Consider the following 17,489-nt stretch of genomic DNA (forward strand, 5'->3'; position numbering starts at 1 on the left):
GCAGCTTATTAGATGATGCTGGTTATGTCCAGAAAATTAAACAAGGCAGAAATTCTGTTAGGTCAGAGTGATCTCTGCTCTTCCTACTGCTCCCCTTCCTGCTGGAGGCACAGAGACTCTGAGCGGGGAAGATCTCTGCTGGTGATCTATCTACTCATCTTCCAGATTCTTCAGGGCTTTCCTGAAGTGCTGCCATACAACTGAGCTGCTCTGATCTTTCACCTGAGGTTACCAAGCGTAGTTTTCTGTGGCAGTGGCACCTAAGCAAGAGAACTGTGCCCAGCCAGAACCACGGATGGCCTAGACCATCCCGAGTGCCTTCTTCCAGAGAAAACCAAGTGTTTTCTTCTTGCAGGCAGACAGTGGTGGGGACATCTCTGAGCTCTGTGGTAAACAGACTCTTTCCTCTCTCCCCTCTAAAGAAGGAGCAGGCTGGATTATTACTTTTGCATATTTCTTTATGAAAGGAACACTTCCCCCCCTTGGTTTGGACACGCCTGGGTGGTGGGGAGGGTCAGCGCGAGAACGTCTCTCGCCACGTGTTTTTTTTTCACCTGGTTGTTATCTACTCCTCTCCCCTGCACAGCAAATGTACATTGCCTTTGTGAAGAACTCCAGATTCACCTCTCCCAACGTCCTGCCCATGATCAACTTCATGCAGCGCACCCTGACGGAGATGTACGCCCTGGACACCCACACCTCCTACCAGCACGCCTTCATCTACATCCGCCAGCTTGCCATCCACCTGCGCAGCGCCATGACCATCAAGAAGAAGGTGGGTGCCCCTTGGGTGTGGAAGGAGTGTGTCCTCCTACAGGGGAATGTGTGGAGAGGGGAGATTACAGTCATCACTTCAGGCTTTTGGTGGTGCCTCGCTTGTCTGACCCGTTTCATCGCCCAGCCAAGGGGCTGGAGCTCCAGGGTTGCCCGTGGTAGAATTTCAGCAAGGAAGGAGAGAAGGCTCTGGAGTGACCTGATTGTGGCCTTCCAGGACCTGAGGAGAACCTACAAAAAAAAAGAAGAGACTGTTTACAGGAGCATGGAGTGACAGGACAAGGGGGAATGGCTTCAAACTGGCAGAGAGGAGGTTTAGATTGGATATACCAAAGAAATTCTTCCCTGTGAGGATGGCAAGGCCCTGGCACAGGTTGCCCAGAGAATGTGTGGCTGCCCCATCCCTGAAAGTGTTCAAGCCCAGTCTGGATGGAGCTCTGAGCAACCTGGGCTAGTGGAGGGTGTCCCTGCCCACTAGCAGGATGGGAATCACTTTTCTCTCCCCACCTGCAAGAGTTTGTGATGCACTTCCCATCCTGTGCCTTGGGCACCCTTTTTGCACTCTGAAGCTGCTGTTTGCAGCCTCTGTCACAAAACCTCAAGGTAAAGAGGAAGATTAGGAACCACCTTGGTGTGTGCATCTCTCCTGCAAAAAGTCTGCACTATTTAGAGGACTTAATTGAACAAAGCAGCTCAGACCTTTTGGGAGCAGCCCTGGTTTCAGCCACCTCCAGTCTGACCTCGGAAATCTAAGTCAGATTGCTAATCCTGGCTTTATTCGTGTTTAGCAAAACAGACCCCAATAGATTAGTTGTTCAGCTGCCCCCAAACATTGCAGGATTGGTGACCAGCTAAATCTCCTGGCTGTTCAGACATGGGGATAAATAAGCAGAGATAAATGAAGTCTGGGCTGTATATCCCCTAATTGGATTGTACTGGCTTCTTACACCCTTAGTTCTGGTCCAGACAAGAACTAAATCCACTTGATTTCACAGCTGGGGAGGGCTGTGGAACTTGAAATGAGAACAGCACAACCAAAATGTACAAATCCAAGCAATAAGCCTATTTAAATGGAGCGGTGGATGGTCGTGGAAGGTGATTACAGGAGCAGATTGCTTGTCTGTCCTTGTGCAAGAGAAGCTGAGAAGAGCTCTTTGGTGCATCTCAGTGACCTGGTGAGAGCTGGCAGAGCTCTGCCATGTCCAGCTGTGGCTTGGCTTTAATCTTCCTTGCAAGGTTTGTTCCAGTGGCTGCAGTTGGGGGGCTCCTGTCCTTGTTTCAGGACTTGTGCATCTTTCTTATCCATTCAGAAGAGATGACCTGGGCCTTGAAAGTCTGAAACAAACACAAGTGGGAGCTGAGGCACCTTGCTGAGTTTTATCCCCTCTCTTTCTTCATGCAGTTTTGGGGAATGCATGCAGAACTCTTTGGAAAGTGTGTCCTCTAAGGACTCCTTCTCAAAGGAGCCACGCTTGAGCAACACCCCCAGACTGCTTTTATTTACATTGTTTCCTCCAGGCACTGACTTGTACCAAAACCACAGCGTTGCCAATGCAGCATCTGAACTTGCTGGCTGGTGGCTCAGCCACTGCTCTCAGAGTAGCAGTACAATGATGGTTATTCCTGTATAAAATGAGTCTTGTGGAGAAAGCAGGGCGAGTTTTCAAAGTTCTGTGCCTTTTATTTTTCCCTTTCCTGCAGGAGAACTTCCAGTCTGTTTATAACTGGCAGTATATCCACTGCCTGTACTTCTGGTGTCGTGTTCTCAGCACCATCTATCCCAGTGAGGTCATGGAGCCCTTAATCTATCCTTTGACACAGGTCATCATTGGCTGTATAAAGTAAGTAGAATTTTTTTTTCCCTGTGCCATATTTGTCCATTCCTTGATGCAGGGCAGTTGCTGAGGAGTGTTACTGTTATGTGATTTAGATTTAACCTTGCATTGTAAGGAGTTGACTCAGAGCTGCTTTTGATTGAAGCATTCCAGCCAAAGATGTGTTGTGAGCGTGTTTAGGTGGTGAGAAAGTTGCTGTGTAGGTTATTCTTCCCTAGGCTAAATTCTGTGTATAAGAGAAGTGTCAGTCTGAATAGCCTGGACAGTTACCTTCCCACCTGTACATAGTGGCAAGGAAAATGTTCTGTCTTGCTTCAGGATGTAACTGCAGAATCAAGACCTCACCTCCAGCTCTGTAAACACAGTTAAAAGATGCATTTTTGGTGCATCTTTGTTAGAATTTGAAGAACTAGGACTCGGCTGTTATTTTTAGTACGTCTGCTGAGAATTTCTTTCCTCGGTTCATACACAGAAATTTCTGTGCTTTTGAAACGGCTGTTAATAACGAGCATTGAGGGAATTTCAGAATCTCTGGTGATCTCCAAAATCCTGTTAGCTCTGTTAACCAGATTCTCAGCTTAAAAACACCACCCGCCTGCTCTTGGAAAAACTCCCGAGTGGTGGTGAAGATAAGCAGATTTAAACGATCGTTAGAGTATCCAAACATCCCTCTTCCCATCCCCCCTGCGTCCCCAGGCTGCTTCCCACTGCTCCTGCGGGGCTCTGGCTGTCCTGGGGAGGAATCTGGGTGGTTTTCTACCTGTCCAGGCAGATAAATCAGGAATCTGGGGACAAGGGAAGGTGAACTGGGTGAGTCTCAGCAAGAGCAGCAGTTTTGTTGGAATCAGGGATGGGCAGGGCTGCTTGGCATGAGCTCCAGGTTCTGTGTGACAAAGGTGGAGAGAGACTTTTTACAACAGTCTGGAGTGCCAGGGCAAGGGGGAATGTCTTCAAACTGGCAGAGAGGAGGTTTAGATTAGAGATCAGGAAGGAATCCTTCCCTATGAGGGTGATGGGGCTCTGGCACAGGCTGCCCAGAGAATCTGTGGCTGCCCCATCCCTGGGAGTGTCCAAGGCCAGGTTGGACGGGGCTTGAAGCAATCTGGGCTAGTGGAAGGTGTCCCTGCCCATGGCAGGGGATGGGATTGGATGATCTTTAAGGTTCCTTCCAACCCAAACCATTCTTTGATTCTCTGGGAAAACAGAAGTAGATCCCACCCTGGTTTCCTTACTGAGCCCACCCAGTGTCTGGGATGTATAGAAAGGGAGTAGGTTAGGACATGTGGGAGTGATGTGGCTCCGTGGGGCAGGATGCTGTGTAACATCTGGAACACCTTCTTCCTCCTGTGCTGCTGGTGTAGGGGGAGTGATTTATCCAGAGGGATGGGAGGAGAATCCCCTTCCCTGCTGCCCTTTGTGCCAGGAGGTGGCGCTTGGCTCCAGCACAAGGACGGTGACCACGGGGTGTGTTTGTCTGGCCATGAGACCTTGCATCTGTCTTGGTTGTTTTTATGCCACAGAATCTCCTCTTCTGGTATCCCTTTTCCAAAAACAGTTTTCTGTCCGTATCTGCTTGCATTTTTACTTTGCTTGCAGCCCAAGGTATAAAGAGGAACTTCCTCCCTGGTGTCTAGTTAAATGAGGATTTTTGGTGCCTGTTAAATTCCAGCCTCTCAGCACACACAGGGAAGAAAGCAGGTGCAACTTCCTCCACAGGGAAGCAAGCACAGCCTTAGTGTCCCTGAGCAGCTTCCCTTGGTGTCCTGTCCTGCTGGGGTAGAGGCTGATGTTTGAAAGAAGCTTCATCTTTGGTCACCAGGAGTGTAACAGAAGGGCCTGTAGCAAGTAAAAACAACCCTTGGGAAGTTTTAGGCTGTTCCAACCCCCCAACCTGTGTCCTGGCTGCATGGGAGAAGTACAGGAGGCATTCCAGGACACGGTGATGGAAAGACATTGGAGGCACTTTGCATGAGATGAAGTGTGAGTCAGTTTGATCCCCCTGGAGTGACAAGGCAGTCGGACCTCCCTCAGCAGAGCTGGGACCCAGCTGTGTTTTGTATTCCCTGTGCCTCCCACCACTGGGATGTTGAGCAGATTGTTGCATTGCCACGCACTCTAAAATTAATGGTCTTGGTTTACAGTAAATCTATACACTTAACAGGTTTATTCCTCGATCAATTAATTCCTGAGAATGGCTTTCGTCATCTCCAGTGGTGCCAGATCAGGGGTGCAAAGTAGATTTATTTCTATAATGGATCCAATGATAATTATTTCACTATTTGGAAGGGGGGGGAGATGCAGGTTATTTATGGTGCCTGGTCAAGCATTTTCTTTTCTTATTTTTTTTTTTTTTGTGCTCTCTTGGATTGCTCAGCAAGCCCTTTGGGGAGGGGAGGGGTTCATTTATCAGCTTGGACCTGTCATCTGTGAACTGTGTTTTTAAAAAAAAAAAAAAAAACCACGAAATTTTTATTAATGCTGGAGGCACCTGTGCCTTCAAGTGCAGGTCATTCAGAGTGAGAGACTTCCAGAGTGGTTCAGTAATGAGGTCTGGTGTGTTTGAGGGGTTGCTCTCCATTCTCCCCTCTGCTCCTGGCTTATGTGGTGCTGGGGGAGCTGATCCTTCTCAGTCCCAGCCTGACAAAGGGAGTTGGCACTATCTGAGTGTGAAATGATTTGAAATGTGGGTGAAAGAAAGTCGGGCCTCTTCCCCCTCCCCCATGCTGATTCCTGGTTGTTCAAATGTACACGTTGCCTCTCTGAAGGAGATGGGGAATAGCCCAGGAGGGATGGAGAGAGCTGAACAGATGTGGCTGTGGGAGGTCACTCATTCCCACTCCGTCCTTCCAGATGTGCTGGTCACTGCTAGTCCAGCTCCTGCCCCTGTGACCTTCCACACTGAGAGGGTCACTGTTCAAGTGACAGCATGAGCTCTGTGAGTACAAAGCCTGAGGAGGGAAACCTCTTCCTCCTCTGGTGTGCTGGGGGAGCTCTTTCCTTGGTCAAACTCGCTGCTTTAGATGGTCATTTCACTGCTGGTTCCTGCCACTTTCCCCATGCTGGGAGCATGAGAGGCAAAAGTGTCGAGCCTGACTGAACAGCATCAGTGACAAACTTCATCTGCAAGGCCCTTGTAGCACTTTCTCCCAGCAGCAGCTGTGGGGAACCTGTGCTTTGGCTGGAGGAGTTTGTGCGTTGGTGTTACAGCCTTATCAAGCGAGTTTTATTTCCCACTGTGGGATAGCTCAGTTTGCTGTGCAGTACTGAAGCTGCCTTTCTTCAGCAGAGTAGGAAAGGCTCTTGAGTGCCACTGGAGGCTGCAGGTGCAGTTCCTGGATAAACTTGGCCTAATATCCTTTCTTTTCTCCCCCCTCCTCTAGGCTGGTACCCACGAACCGTTTCTACCCTCTGCGCATGCACTGCATCCGTGCCCTTACCCTGCTGTCTGAGAACACCAGGACCTTCATCCCAGTGTTGCCATTTATCCTGGAGGTTAGTTTGGTTCCTGCTGACTGACACCTTCTGCCCCATAAACATGCTCACTACACTCACCAGCAGCTTCCGAGATTCCCCACTTTGCTTACTCCCCTATAATCCCTGGCAAACAGCGTCAGACAATGTACTGTTTGGTGGGCAAATGGGATTAAACTTTCATTGGCCTGTGAGTTGCACCTGAGATCAGCTGGGTGCAAAAATACATTCCTTGGTGGTTTCACTGATGCAGCTGGAGTGGGAAACAGGGGTTGCCAAGGAAGAGATGCAGAGGCTGAGCTGGCTGCAGTAACTCCCCAAGCTGTTTCTTGATCCTGCTGATGTGTTCATGTCTTAGAAAAAGGAAGAATTCTTCCTAAGTGCAGACAAAGGGAAATGGAAGGAAAAAGCCCTTCAGGAATTCAAAAATTTAGAAAGATCTCTGTGAGTGTAACCTGGCAAAATTGAGTATGTTTGGTGAAATACTGCTATTAAGGGACCATCCAGCTTTCCCACATATCAGACACTTGACATCTCTCCACATCAATCCTTCTATAGTTTTGCTGCTGTGAGAAGGTAATACAGAAGTTTTGCAGCTAGATTTCACTGAAGAAGTGTGAGCAAGGCGGGGTGAGGAATGCAGCAGCCCCAGGAGGTCGGCATGAGGCTGGACACTGAGGAGGAGGAGGGAGGGAGACTTCTATAATAAGAGCCCTGAGTCAGCCAGGCTCATTCCTAATCAGGTTTTGTTGAAGCAAGAGGCCTTTGTGGTTTGGGGTTGTTGTGAATGTCCCTTGCAAACCACATCCTCAGCCTGCGGAAGGCAGCGATGTTTATCAACCTCCTCCTGCCCCCCCCAGCCCTGACCTGTGTGGCTTTGCCATTCCCCTGCTTCCTTCCCCTTGCTCATGAGTGTTTGAAACTCTGCCAGCCAGATTTTGTCAGAGAGGCATCTCCCCTGTCTCTGCTTTTTACTTTCTAGTGCTGTAAAGATAAAATTTTTCCCCTTGGGGGCCTTTCCCCCCCTCTTCGTGTCCTGGCCCCGACACCTCGTCACTAATCTGAGTGTTGGGCCCCAGCCAGATGTTCCCACACTACACTCTGAGCTTCCTTCCAGCTTCTACCAGCCCCCAACCACATCCCATCCCACTGCGTGTGTTTGTGAGGCGCTGCTGGGCTCTGCTTGTCCAGGTGTGGTGACAAGGGACAGAAGGGGGCAGGGTAAATGTGTGCCTTAATTTCTATAACTCATGATTTCCGTAACTGTCACGATGTTAAACTCTCAAATCTCCCTGCAGCTGTCAGCCTTTCCCTTCTTCTTGTCTGTTTCCTGCCAGGGATCCCCCAGATAATCTGTGGAGTTCCCAGGAGCATTCAGGACTGTTCCCTTTATATTTCCATCTCTTCCCAACTCCCTCTTCCTCTCTGTCACAGAGGTAGCTGAACACTCTTAGAACCCTTAGAGTGTCTCCACAAGCTGTCTTCAGGCTGGAATTGTATTCCATCTGTATGCAGATGAGATGGCAGGAAGTGGGAAGTGACCTGTCCAAAGTCCCAAGGTGGCTGTGGTGATGCTGGGAGGAGAATCTGCACTCTGGTGCCCAGCCATAGTGCTTCGACTATGAACCTGTTTGTGCCAGCTCACAAATTCAGCAGCGACCAAGTCAATAAACACTAGTCCCATTCTACACCATGCCATGACCCAGAATCCATTTTAAGCCCATCATTCAAACCATCATGGGATGGAAGGATGTGACCGGTATGTTGGTGTTAAACAGGGGTGCACTTGGGGAGCATGGTTTGGGTCTGTGGAGTGGAACGAAGCCTTCCCAGCATAGGATAATGCTCCATTTGATGGGGAGGATAAAAACTGCTCTGTTACTGTTTTAGCTGGATCCAAGTGCAGTAAAAGAACAGCTGTGGAGTTCCTGACCCTGTGCTTTGTGCACTTTTTGGAGAGGGCTCTGCATGGCCTGAGCGTGTGGATTCTGTGAAGCTGCTTGTGTTGAACTCTGCATTTCCCTTCTCCACCAAGGAAACCAAGTCCTTGCTGCCTCTTGCCTCAACCCCATTGCTGCTGCACATTGAGGAGGCACAGATTGAGCATTTGTTCATTCCCAGAGGCACAGGAATTCCCCAAGCCCCTGCCAGTGGAAATGAGAGCTGGCTGCTTGATGCATCTTGACAAGGGCTGATGTTCCCCAGCGTGGGCATCCAACGCCGTCTCCTCTCTGACTCTGCTCTCCAAGATGGAGCAAAAGCAGCAGCTTGCTAAAATTACATCTTAGATAGGAAGGGGTGGCTTGGGAGAGAGTGAAGAGCAGGCAGGGGTTTATTTTTGTACTGTTACTCCCCTTGAAAGGCCTGTGAGATCCCAATCTTCCCTTTTTTTCATCACTTCACTTATTGTGTGACAGCCACTGGCTTCTGCAGCAGGAAAATTGGTGGCTCATCCTCTGGAAGGCAGGTGTGGATAGACAAGGTAGAAATCTCCCCCCAGGCAGACTTTGCATGCCAAATTAAACCTGGCTTCCCTTGCTGAGGGATGGCAGAGCAGGTTAACCCTGACATGCTTAGGAAGGCAGGAGCGTTTCACTTTGACACTTCAATGGCTGGAGTCTTGTTTTGCAGAAAATTCCCAGGGGCTTGGAGAGCAACATATATATGGGAGGGGGCAGTGGAATGTGTTGCAGAAAAATCAGCTGATGTGAAGATAAAGCTGGACGTTGCCATACGCTTAAAGACCCCAGGGATTGATGCTGGGGCTGATACTGGTTATCTTATTCATTAAGGGTTTGAACAGTGGGGCAGAGTGGCACCATCAGCAAGCTTGCAGATGATTTGAAGTTTGGAAGAGTTGATACACCCAGATAAGTGTCCTGCACTACACAGAAAATGAAACACAGGAGGCCTGACTTAGATAACACTGGAGGGGAAAAAACTACACAGGAAAAAAAAGGAAATCCCCAGATCTGGCTGGACATGGCCCTGAGGTACCTGGTTGAGGTGACTTGCAGGGTGACTTCCAACCTTTTAATGTTTGTGACCAGCTTCTGCAGAAAGGTGGGCGACTTGACAATAAAATTGGACTTTTCCTGAGCAGCTTAACTAGGCTGAGCCCTTCCCTCAGTGAAGTGGGAGACAGAAGTGGCTGGACAGACCTGAGGGAAAGCTGCAGGCCCAGCAATATATCCCTGCTGTGAGCTGGTCTGGGGCATCCAGCTTTGGGGTGATCAAAGCAGATGCCAGGAGGCTTTTCCTGGAGCCTGAGAGAAGGAAAAGGGAGGGGTTGACAGAGGGGTAGTGCTGTGGTGCAGAGCTGGTTCTCTGGTTTGCACTCTGGCAGTGTAAATTGTGTATCCCAGCTCCCACATGGAAATCATCTGTGAGCCTGCTGGGAGTGCCAAAAATCCTTCTCCTTCCTGCCTGCGCTGCCCTGTCCTTTCCTCTGTCTGCTAGTGGTTATCACTTCAGCCAAACTGCTGCCTTGTGACGTTCTGTGGCCCTCTAGTCCCTCATTATCACCTTCCCACCCTGCCGCAGGATTCCTAGACATCAGTCATGCTCTCCCTCAGTCTCCCTGTTCTGCACAGTCCTTTAGGATGGGAACCACATTTTTTTTTTCCCCCCCTCCTTCCCTACATGTCCTAACCCGGCTCCCCAGCTCCTCCTGGGCGAGTTCCAAAGCCTCTGGTTGCATTTCCCTGCTTGCCTGGAGGCATGTTGGGATCCCACCAAGGCTGACTCCTCTCAGCTTTAATGTGTCTGACCTCGGGGATCAATACTCCTGTTTTGGCCAAAGAAATAACCGTGCATAACGAGGTTTATAGCATCGATTCCCTAGGCAAGGGCTCTTTGTTTTCACAAGCCACCAAGCTTGTCCCTCCCTTCCAAATAACCTGGATTGACAAATAAAATGTAAAAAAAAAAAAGAAATCAATAGTCGTCTCCGTGCTTTTCTGGCCCGGGGGCACCGGTGTGACCTGAACACCCTCCCTTTCCTGCTCACCTCACCCTCGAGCAATCAGTGTGTGCTGCATCCCCACCTTGGCTGGGCTGCTTGGGGGCTGATGATGGATGTGTTGCTGCTGCATAGAGGGAATAGAAATTATTTCCTGCTCAGGAGTGCAATTTAAAAGCGTTGGGCACAGGGAGAGGAGCTGTCAGCTGCTCTTCAGGTGCGCTCACAAGTGTGGGTGGACAGGATATGCTCCTCATCCCCTCAATGGTTGTCATCAGATATGCAAATGTTACCAATTGCTGGCTCATTTTTTTTATTTTTCTTTTTATTATTTCCTATTGCCAGTGAGCACCTCTCTTGTTTTGTGGTGTGATTGTCTTTACAGTCTTTTTTGTTTTTTTCTCCTCTAGGTCTTTCAACAAGTGGATTTCAACAAGAAGCCAGGGAGAATGAGTTCTAAGCCTATAAACTTTGCCGTGATCTTGAAGCTTTCCAATGCCAACCTGCAGGAAAAGGCCTTCAGAGTAAGTGGGACCTCAGCAGCTTCTCTGGGACCTCTGTGCCCTGTCCCATAAGGCTGGAATCTCCTTTCCCAACCTGGGCACTGTAGGGTTTGGTTCCTGTCTGATATCTTGGTTTTTCCTGCTCAGGATGGACTCATTGACCAGCTCTATGACCTGATGCTCGAGTACCTCCACAGCCAAGCCCACAGCATTGGGTTCCCGGAGCTGGTTCTCCCCACTGTCATTCAGGTAAGGTTTGAAACACTTCTTGGTCATGCCATGGGTGGCAGGAATAAAGTCATTGAGGCTAACAGTGAACTCAAGGTGGCCCCCAAAATGAGGGGAGAGCTGTTTACCTTTTAATCTTAATTTTTATTTGTGTTCTGGGGAGTTCTTGGGGAGGAATAGAGGCATCACATGGAAGTAGGAGGCTGAAGGTAGGTGAAAGTGGCTGTGGACTTTTCCACTCTGTTGGGAGCCAAAGTGGAGCAGAGGCTGCATGACTGCTGTGGGGATGGGGTTTGGGATGGGGAACTCAGGTGAGTTCTTGGCATTCAGAGTTGTCTGAAGTGCTGTGTGGTCTCAGAGCAGTACCTGTGCTCTGAGCCCGTGCTTTTCCTTGCCTTCAACCTCCCTGAGGTGCTCTCCACAAGATGGCAATGTTCCCTCCTTTCTCCAGCCACAGGGGCACTTCCTCCCCAAGTCCCTCCACACAACACAAGTGCAGTTCTCGTCTCCATCCCTCCTCCTTGCTGCCCCTCACAGCAGTGCTGCACAGCAGTCTGCTTTGCCTCTCCCCTGCCATTCCATGGTGCAGGGTGCTCTTCCTGACCACTTCCCTCATACCTTCCCTCATACCTTGCTGGCTGAGTGACTCCAGTTTCGAATGAGCCACAACCTCTCTGCTTTGAACAGTAAGATTATTATTGAATATTGTGAGTTGGAAGGGACCCACGAGGATCAGCAATCCCACCCTGTCCCTGAGAGCGTTGTCCAAGTGCTCCTTGAGCTCTGGCAGCCTTGGGGCCGTGCCCAGTGCCCTGGGGAGCCTGTTCAGTGCCCAACCATCCTCTGGGGGAAGAACCTTTTCCTGGAATCCAACCTAAACCTCCCATGACACAGCTCCAGCCGTTCCCTCGGGTCCTGTCACTGGCCACACAGAGCAGAGATCCAGTGCTTGCCCCTCATGAGGAAGCTGCAAACAGCACTATTCAGTGTAAACGTGTTGGAACACGTTCCCTCCCTTCCTCCAGACTCAGGAGTGGCAGGTGTCACACAGCTTTGGCAGAGGGCCGCTGTCCCATCCTCCACGGGGACCTGAACTGCCGCTTGTTCGGCGCCTGCCACGAGCCCCTGTGTGCCTGCACACCCTGTTGCTGTCACACCCACCTCTGGCTGACAAGGGGTTGTGCCCCTCGGGCTGTTTGGGAGGCAGATCTCCGTGTGTGCAGCAGCCTGGCATCTGCCAGGCACACGGCTCTTGGCTGGGGCCACCAGCCTGGCACGGCCCAGTGCTGGCTGGCAGGGGCTGCCTTGGCTAATGCGAGCTGACAGGCCCTCCCTGTGCATCAGAGCAGCTCCTGTGCTCGCTGGCTGTGCGTGCTCCTCGCTTTTTTGGCAGCAGGCGAGGCCCTCTCCTCCCAGCCAGCAGCTGTTGGGAGCGTCGGAGCTGTCGGAGCCGATGTTCTGGCTGGAGCGAGGAACGGCTGACGGCCCTCTGGCACCGAGCACCCCGTGGCTTCCAAACACACCCTGGGACCAGCCTGGGTTCCTGCAGAGGATTGATGTTATCGGGTTCCTCTCTGGCTGCCACCGACCGCAGCCTCGTGGCGTCTGCCGGGCTGGGGTGCTTGAGGTTTCTCTTCCCAAAATCTCGGAGCCTTCGGGAAGGCGTGTGGGGTGGGGAGAGGCTTTTCTCCTGGAGCGGTTCCAGTTAACTGTAAAAATCCATCTGTCCTGACGCTCCCTCCCTGCTGAGCTCACGCTTCTCTCAGCGCCGTGGCGCGGGGGCTGCGTTCCAGCTGGCCAGGGCTGCCTTCCTCCTCCTCCTCCTCCTCCTCTGGTCAGCGGCTCTGGGAGAAGCTGGGCTGAACCGCCTTCAAACTCAACTTTCCAACCTCCTCCTTGCCTGGAAGGCAGGAAGCACCCCCAGCAGATCAAAGGAAAGGAGAGCCAGGGGTGATACAGGGAGACGGTTCAAAGCTGCGGTTCTTGCCCCAGGGGTGACCCCATAATGGTCACTGCCTGCAGGGGCTGATGAGGAGCTCAGTGCAGAGCCTCTGGGTGCTCCCTCCCTCCTCTAGAGCCCTGACAGGCATCACAGAGCAGAGAGGGGGGAAAAACTGGCGCTGCTAAGGGGTAGGCAGTGCTGGTGGAGGCAGGAGATGGCACGATCCAGGCTTGGCTTACAGCGAGACAGAAGGGCAGGAGGTGCTGGGTTGCCTTGCCAGCAGCCACTCCTGCTGCTGCTCACTCTGTCCCCAGTTCAATTCTCCTTCTGCTTTTTGTGAGCAGGGGTTTGGGCATGATTTTGGTTCCCTGCAGGACATGCCCAGTCGCTTCAGATCATTTCTAGTTCCCTGCATCACTTACAGTAAGAGGAGCTGGGGTTTTGCTGTGGTCTCTGCCTGTGTAAACCTTTGGTGTTTTCAGGCTGGCACTTGGACAGAATCAATCCCACTAATCACAGAGCTGCTTAGCTGGGATGGGAGATCTTAATGACATATATCCACACACATTTATGTTCTGATTGCTTTTATTCTGGAAAGATATGGCTTATATTTGGCAGAGCAGGAGAAGGCACATACAGACCCTTTTTCTCTCTCTTTGCCCTTTATCTTCTTTTACCTCCCTGGTTGTGTTCCCTGCCTCTTAACACAGGACTGAGATCTCATTAGGTTTCATTAATATCTGTGGCAGATAGTGGTGGGACTGTGAGGGATTGCAAGGGTGGGAGAGAGGAGGAGGAGGAGGAGGAGGAGGGGGGGAAGCAGAAATGAAGCACACGGGGCTGTGAGAGCAAACACACAGCACCAAACTGCACTGATAGAGCCTGAGATTTCGCAGGATTTCTGGTGACACTTGTGCAAGGGAAGAAAAATGATAATGTATGTGGCAGCGGATGAAATGGATCTGGGGCTGCAGCTGTGGGGATCAAGTGAGATAAATCGAATGACAAATGCATCTCTCAGTGGAGATAAATATGCAGCACCTATAAAAAATAAATATTTTAGAAAGGGGGGGGGTTGGTGAGGGCAGGACGAGCTTCATCAGCAGAAGAATAGTTTTGCCAGTGGTTTCTTTGTACTGGTTTGACGGGCTCTGTGTGCTTTGTGGAAAGCAGGGAAGGTCTGTGCTTTAATTCCCATTTTTCTGAGCCGGTTGTGTGATGGCAGGTGGGTGTGTGCTGGGGATAAAGGGACAAGGGAAGCCCCTGCTGCTGGTTAATGGGGGAGATCCTCCATGTGTGTCACAGACAGCAGGTCCTGCAGCAACGTACCCATCAGGAGAGCAGTGCCCTGGCAGAGAGGGGCTGGGTGTGACTGTCACCTCTTGATTAACATTTAATACCTCCCCACTTGGCATGTAAGATCAAGCCAAGGCTTGACAGGAGGGAGACATCTTCTTCCTTCCCCCAGTTCTGTCTTTTGAGGCAGAACATTTGAAGCCATGAGTAGGGGAGGCAGTAATGTATTTGCTGACTGGAAACCCTTTATCTCTATCATGATAGCATCTGCAGGCCCCAGCTGAGATGAAGGTTCCATTGTGGTTAACCATTTTCTTTTGCTTTATTGGATCTCTTTCTCTAAATCAAGTGTCTGTGCAGTGTGTCTGTGTGTGTGTGTATTTATATATGGGTCTAGCAAAGAGCTTGGCCTGCAGAATTTGGACAGCACTCCAGAGGCTTGTCTTGGAGTTGGTGAAAACTGTTAGCAGACAGAGAGTAGTAAACTGGAATTCAAGGCATGAGTCAATGTGAACACCTCCATCTTTCATTCTGTCATCAAGAGCATCGTCCACTGCTGCCTCAGCTTTTAGTTTGGAGGTGTCAGAGCAGTGCAGTGGTGTTGGAGAGTTGTTCTGTAGATTTTTGTGTGGTGGGGGTGTGGGTTTGAACCCTTGGAAAGTCAGTGGTGCCAGCTGGAGCTGGGTTGGTGCCCTCAGACATGGAGCAGATCTTACCCCGCTGGCTCTGTCCTGACCCGCCTGGAGCAGCACCAAGTTTTCCCACCAAACCATGCTAAAGGCCCTTACTCCCAGCCCACACACCCCCCCACCCCAATTTTAAGTCTCTTTTCAAACTCTGCCTTCAGTCCCAGCCATCAGCCTCACCCACAGCCCGCTGTATTTGATATTCCCATCCCAACATCGACTGATGTTCCCCACGGACAGCTTTCCCCATTCCAATCCTGGCTTCCCTAGGCCTCTGGCCATTTAGTATCCACTGTTATTCCTTTCTCCCTGCATCTGGTCCACAGTCCTCCTCATTATCTGACAGAGCAGGAGACAGAGCTATTGTAACTGCAACAGCAGCTGGAAGTTGAAGCCCCAAGAGCACAGACTTTTTCCTCCTGGCTGCTTGAACTCCACTGATCCATCTTTTCCAGAACAAAGCAGTGTTTAAGGGTGCAAAAGAGCTGGTTTTGAGCAAAGCCCCTGCTGTGGATGACACAGAAACATCTGGCCTGTCACTGCAGCTCTTTGCACCCTCCTAGCCCAGGGAGGCAGGACCCCCAGGCCTGATATGGGCAATACCCTGGAATATGGGATGAATTAAAGGGAAAAGATGCCCCGTGCTGTCACCGGGGGTGGGAAATGCGTTTTTTTCTTTACTGTTTATGGAAACTCTTAACATTGCTTTCATTCTTCCTCTCCTTTTCCTCCTCCCAGCTGAAATCCTTCCTGAAGGAGTGCAAGGTTGCCAACTACTGCAAGCCCATCCGGCAGCTCTTGGAGAAGCTGCAGGAAAACTCTGCCTACATCTCCAGCAAGCGCCAGAGAGCCGCCTTCGGCGTGGCCAGCAGGGAGGCTGTGGTGAGTCCTGCTGCTTCCATGTGGCCTTCCTGGAAAGGCAGCCAGGCTCTGGATGCTGGGCTGGGCTTGTGGCAGGGGGGAGGAGGAGGAGGAGATCCTGGAAACGGGAGCGTGTGACGTGGGGCCGATGTTCACAAACAGCCGAGCCCGGCAGGACTGAGCAGCCAAGAGCCTCATGGAAAACACGAGCCTGTAAATTGTATCCTTCTGTGATCTGTGAAGCACACACATGCGTGGAAATGCCTTGCTTTGCTGGGAAGTTTTCTTTCATCATCCCCCATCCCTGATTAGGAAGGTGCCACCTTGGCCAGCCTGGTAACAGGTGAGCTGTGCGTGTGTCCTCTCCGTGAGAGGAAGCAGGGAGGCTGACTCTTCCTTGCCTGGCAGGAGAGAGGTGAAAATACCTCTGCCTGCAAGGTAATTGCTGGGTCAGAGCAGTCTCTGTGGCCACATGGTTTATTGGAAAGTCTCGAGTTCTGCATCATTGGAGGCTCCACCCGTTGGCATGGAGCTGAGCACGGAGCAGCAGTGCAGTGCAGACTAATTTGTCTGCAGACACTGAGGGGCAGAGACTGCAGGAAAATTAGCCACTGAAATCCTGGCATGCCAGTGCCAGGACACAGCAGTGCTATTCTGGGATTAAGGGGTTTGGTGGAACTGGGTTTGACGTGACTAAGCAGTCTTTGGTTCTGTAAACACCAGTCTGGGTTGGACTGGTTTGCTTCCCGTCTGGAGCGAGGCAGTTTGGGGTTTGTTGGTTTGTATTTTTGTGGGCAGTGCTGTGACCACCCACCCACTGCAGAGGCAGAGATTTCAACCTCCCAGGCTCTCCCATGAAATGGGTGAACTGGGGAAGGTCTGTAGCTAAACAAAAACAGGGTTTCCAACAACTCTGCCACTGTCTGCTTTTCCCAGCAGCTCTGGCTGCAGTCCCTTGTGTAAGAACCAAATGATTATTTTAACATCTTGCTGCCTTGGGTGTCTCCTGGTTGGTGCACCTGCTTTTCCAGGGATGACATCAGTGTGAATCAAGAGGGGCTGGCTCTGGAGTGGCATCAACAGGCACCTGCCTTGAGTAAAGGAGGTTGGTTAAGGGAAGGACACCAGTTTGCCAGGCAGGTTTAGGGACTGATGTTCTGCCATTTCAGGGGATAGAGCGAAGTGTGAAGTGCTGCTCATGGAGGACACCAGGATTGCCTGTGCAAGCTGCATTTCTGCACCACTGTGGTGTTGTCCTGTGGCAGGAAGGGAGCCTTTCCTTCATTTACTGGGATATCAGTGCTCCTGGGAGCAGAGGAAACAGCCCACTCAGCACTTCTGTGGGGTGGAAAAGCTATAGTGGCTTGTCTTTGGTGCCCAGAGCCCAGGCTGGGCCCGTGTTTTCCCCTTACACCTTTGCAAGCAGATGGTGTAGATTCCCAAGAAGGGCCAAAGCTCCTATGGAGACTGGGCTTCCCAAAATGATTTGGAGTGTCCCTTGAAGGCTGGGTTGTTTCCAAGCTGTGTGGGGCATTGGCACCTCTCCTGAGCAAACACTGCCAGAGAAGGGAAGGGAAGGAGGGCTGAGGGAAGGGGAGGTATGTGCATGTCCCCCTTGCCAGCAGGAGCAATTGAAAGCAAATGCTCTCTGGTTTTCCCATGCCTTTGTCCCTGTTCCACTGTGGAAGCCCAAATTCTAAGCTAATTCTTTCGGCAACGTGCCCAAAATGCAGCTGTCGCTGGGAATTACAGAGTGGTGGGTGTGCTTTGGAAAGGGGGATATTACCTGAGGGACTGTTTTAAAGAAGAAATGGCCTGGCCATTGAACTCAGTGCTGTGGGCTTGCAGTGTTTAACTTAAGGTGGAGGGACTGTGGAAGGATCCCTCCTCACATCCCAGGAACTGTGGTATGGAGGGACATGCACACCAGAT

General features: G+C 51.0%; 1 protein-coding gene across 1 annotated transcript in view; it reads left to right on the plus strand.

The window, feature by feature from the left end:
- NOC2L (NOC2 like nucleolar associated transcriptional repressor) overlaps positions 1–17,489 on the plus strand; it is a 42,231-nt gene that overhangs the window by 12,483 nt on the left and 12,259 nt on the right. The window contains exons 10-15 of the mRNA XM_027882448.1: positions 587–775; positions 2,476–2,615; positions 5,990–6,101; positions 10,452–10,565; positions 10,692–10,793; positions 15,435–15,578. Coding sequence (XP_027738249.1) covers positions 587–775; positions 2,476–2,615; positions 5,990–6,101; positions 10,452–10,565; positions 10,692–10,793; positions 15,435–15,578 — 801 coding nt within the window. The remainder of the gene's footprint in view (positions 1–586; positions 776–2,475; positions 2,616–5,989; positions 6,102–10,451; positions 10,566–10,691; positions 10,794–15,434; positions 15,579–17,489) is intronic.

This window comes from Empidonax traillii, unplaced genomic scaffold (genome assembly GCF_003031625.1).
Source record: "Empidonax traillii isolate 1590-97213 ecotype Southwest subspecies unplaced genomic scaffold, ASM303162v1 scaffold106:size2091409, whole genome shotgun sequence".
NCBI classification, from domain to species: domain Eukaryota; kingdom Metazoa; phylum Chordata; class Aves; order Passeriformes; family Tyrannidae; genus Empidonax; species Empidonax traillii.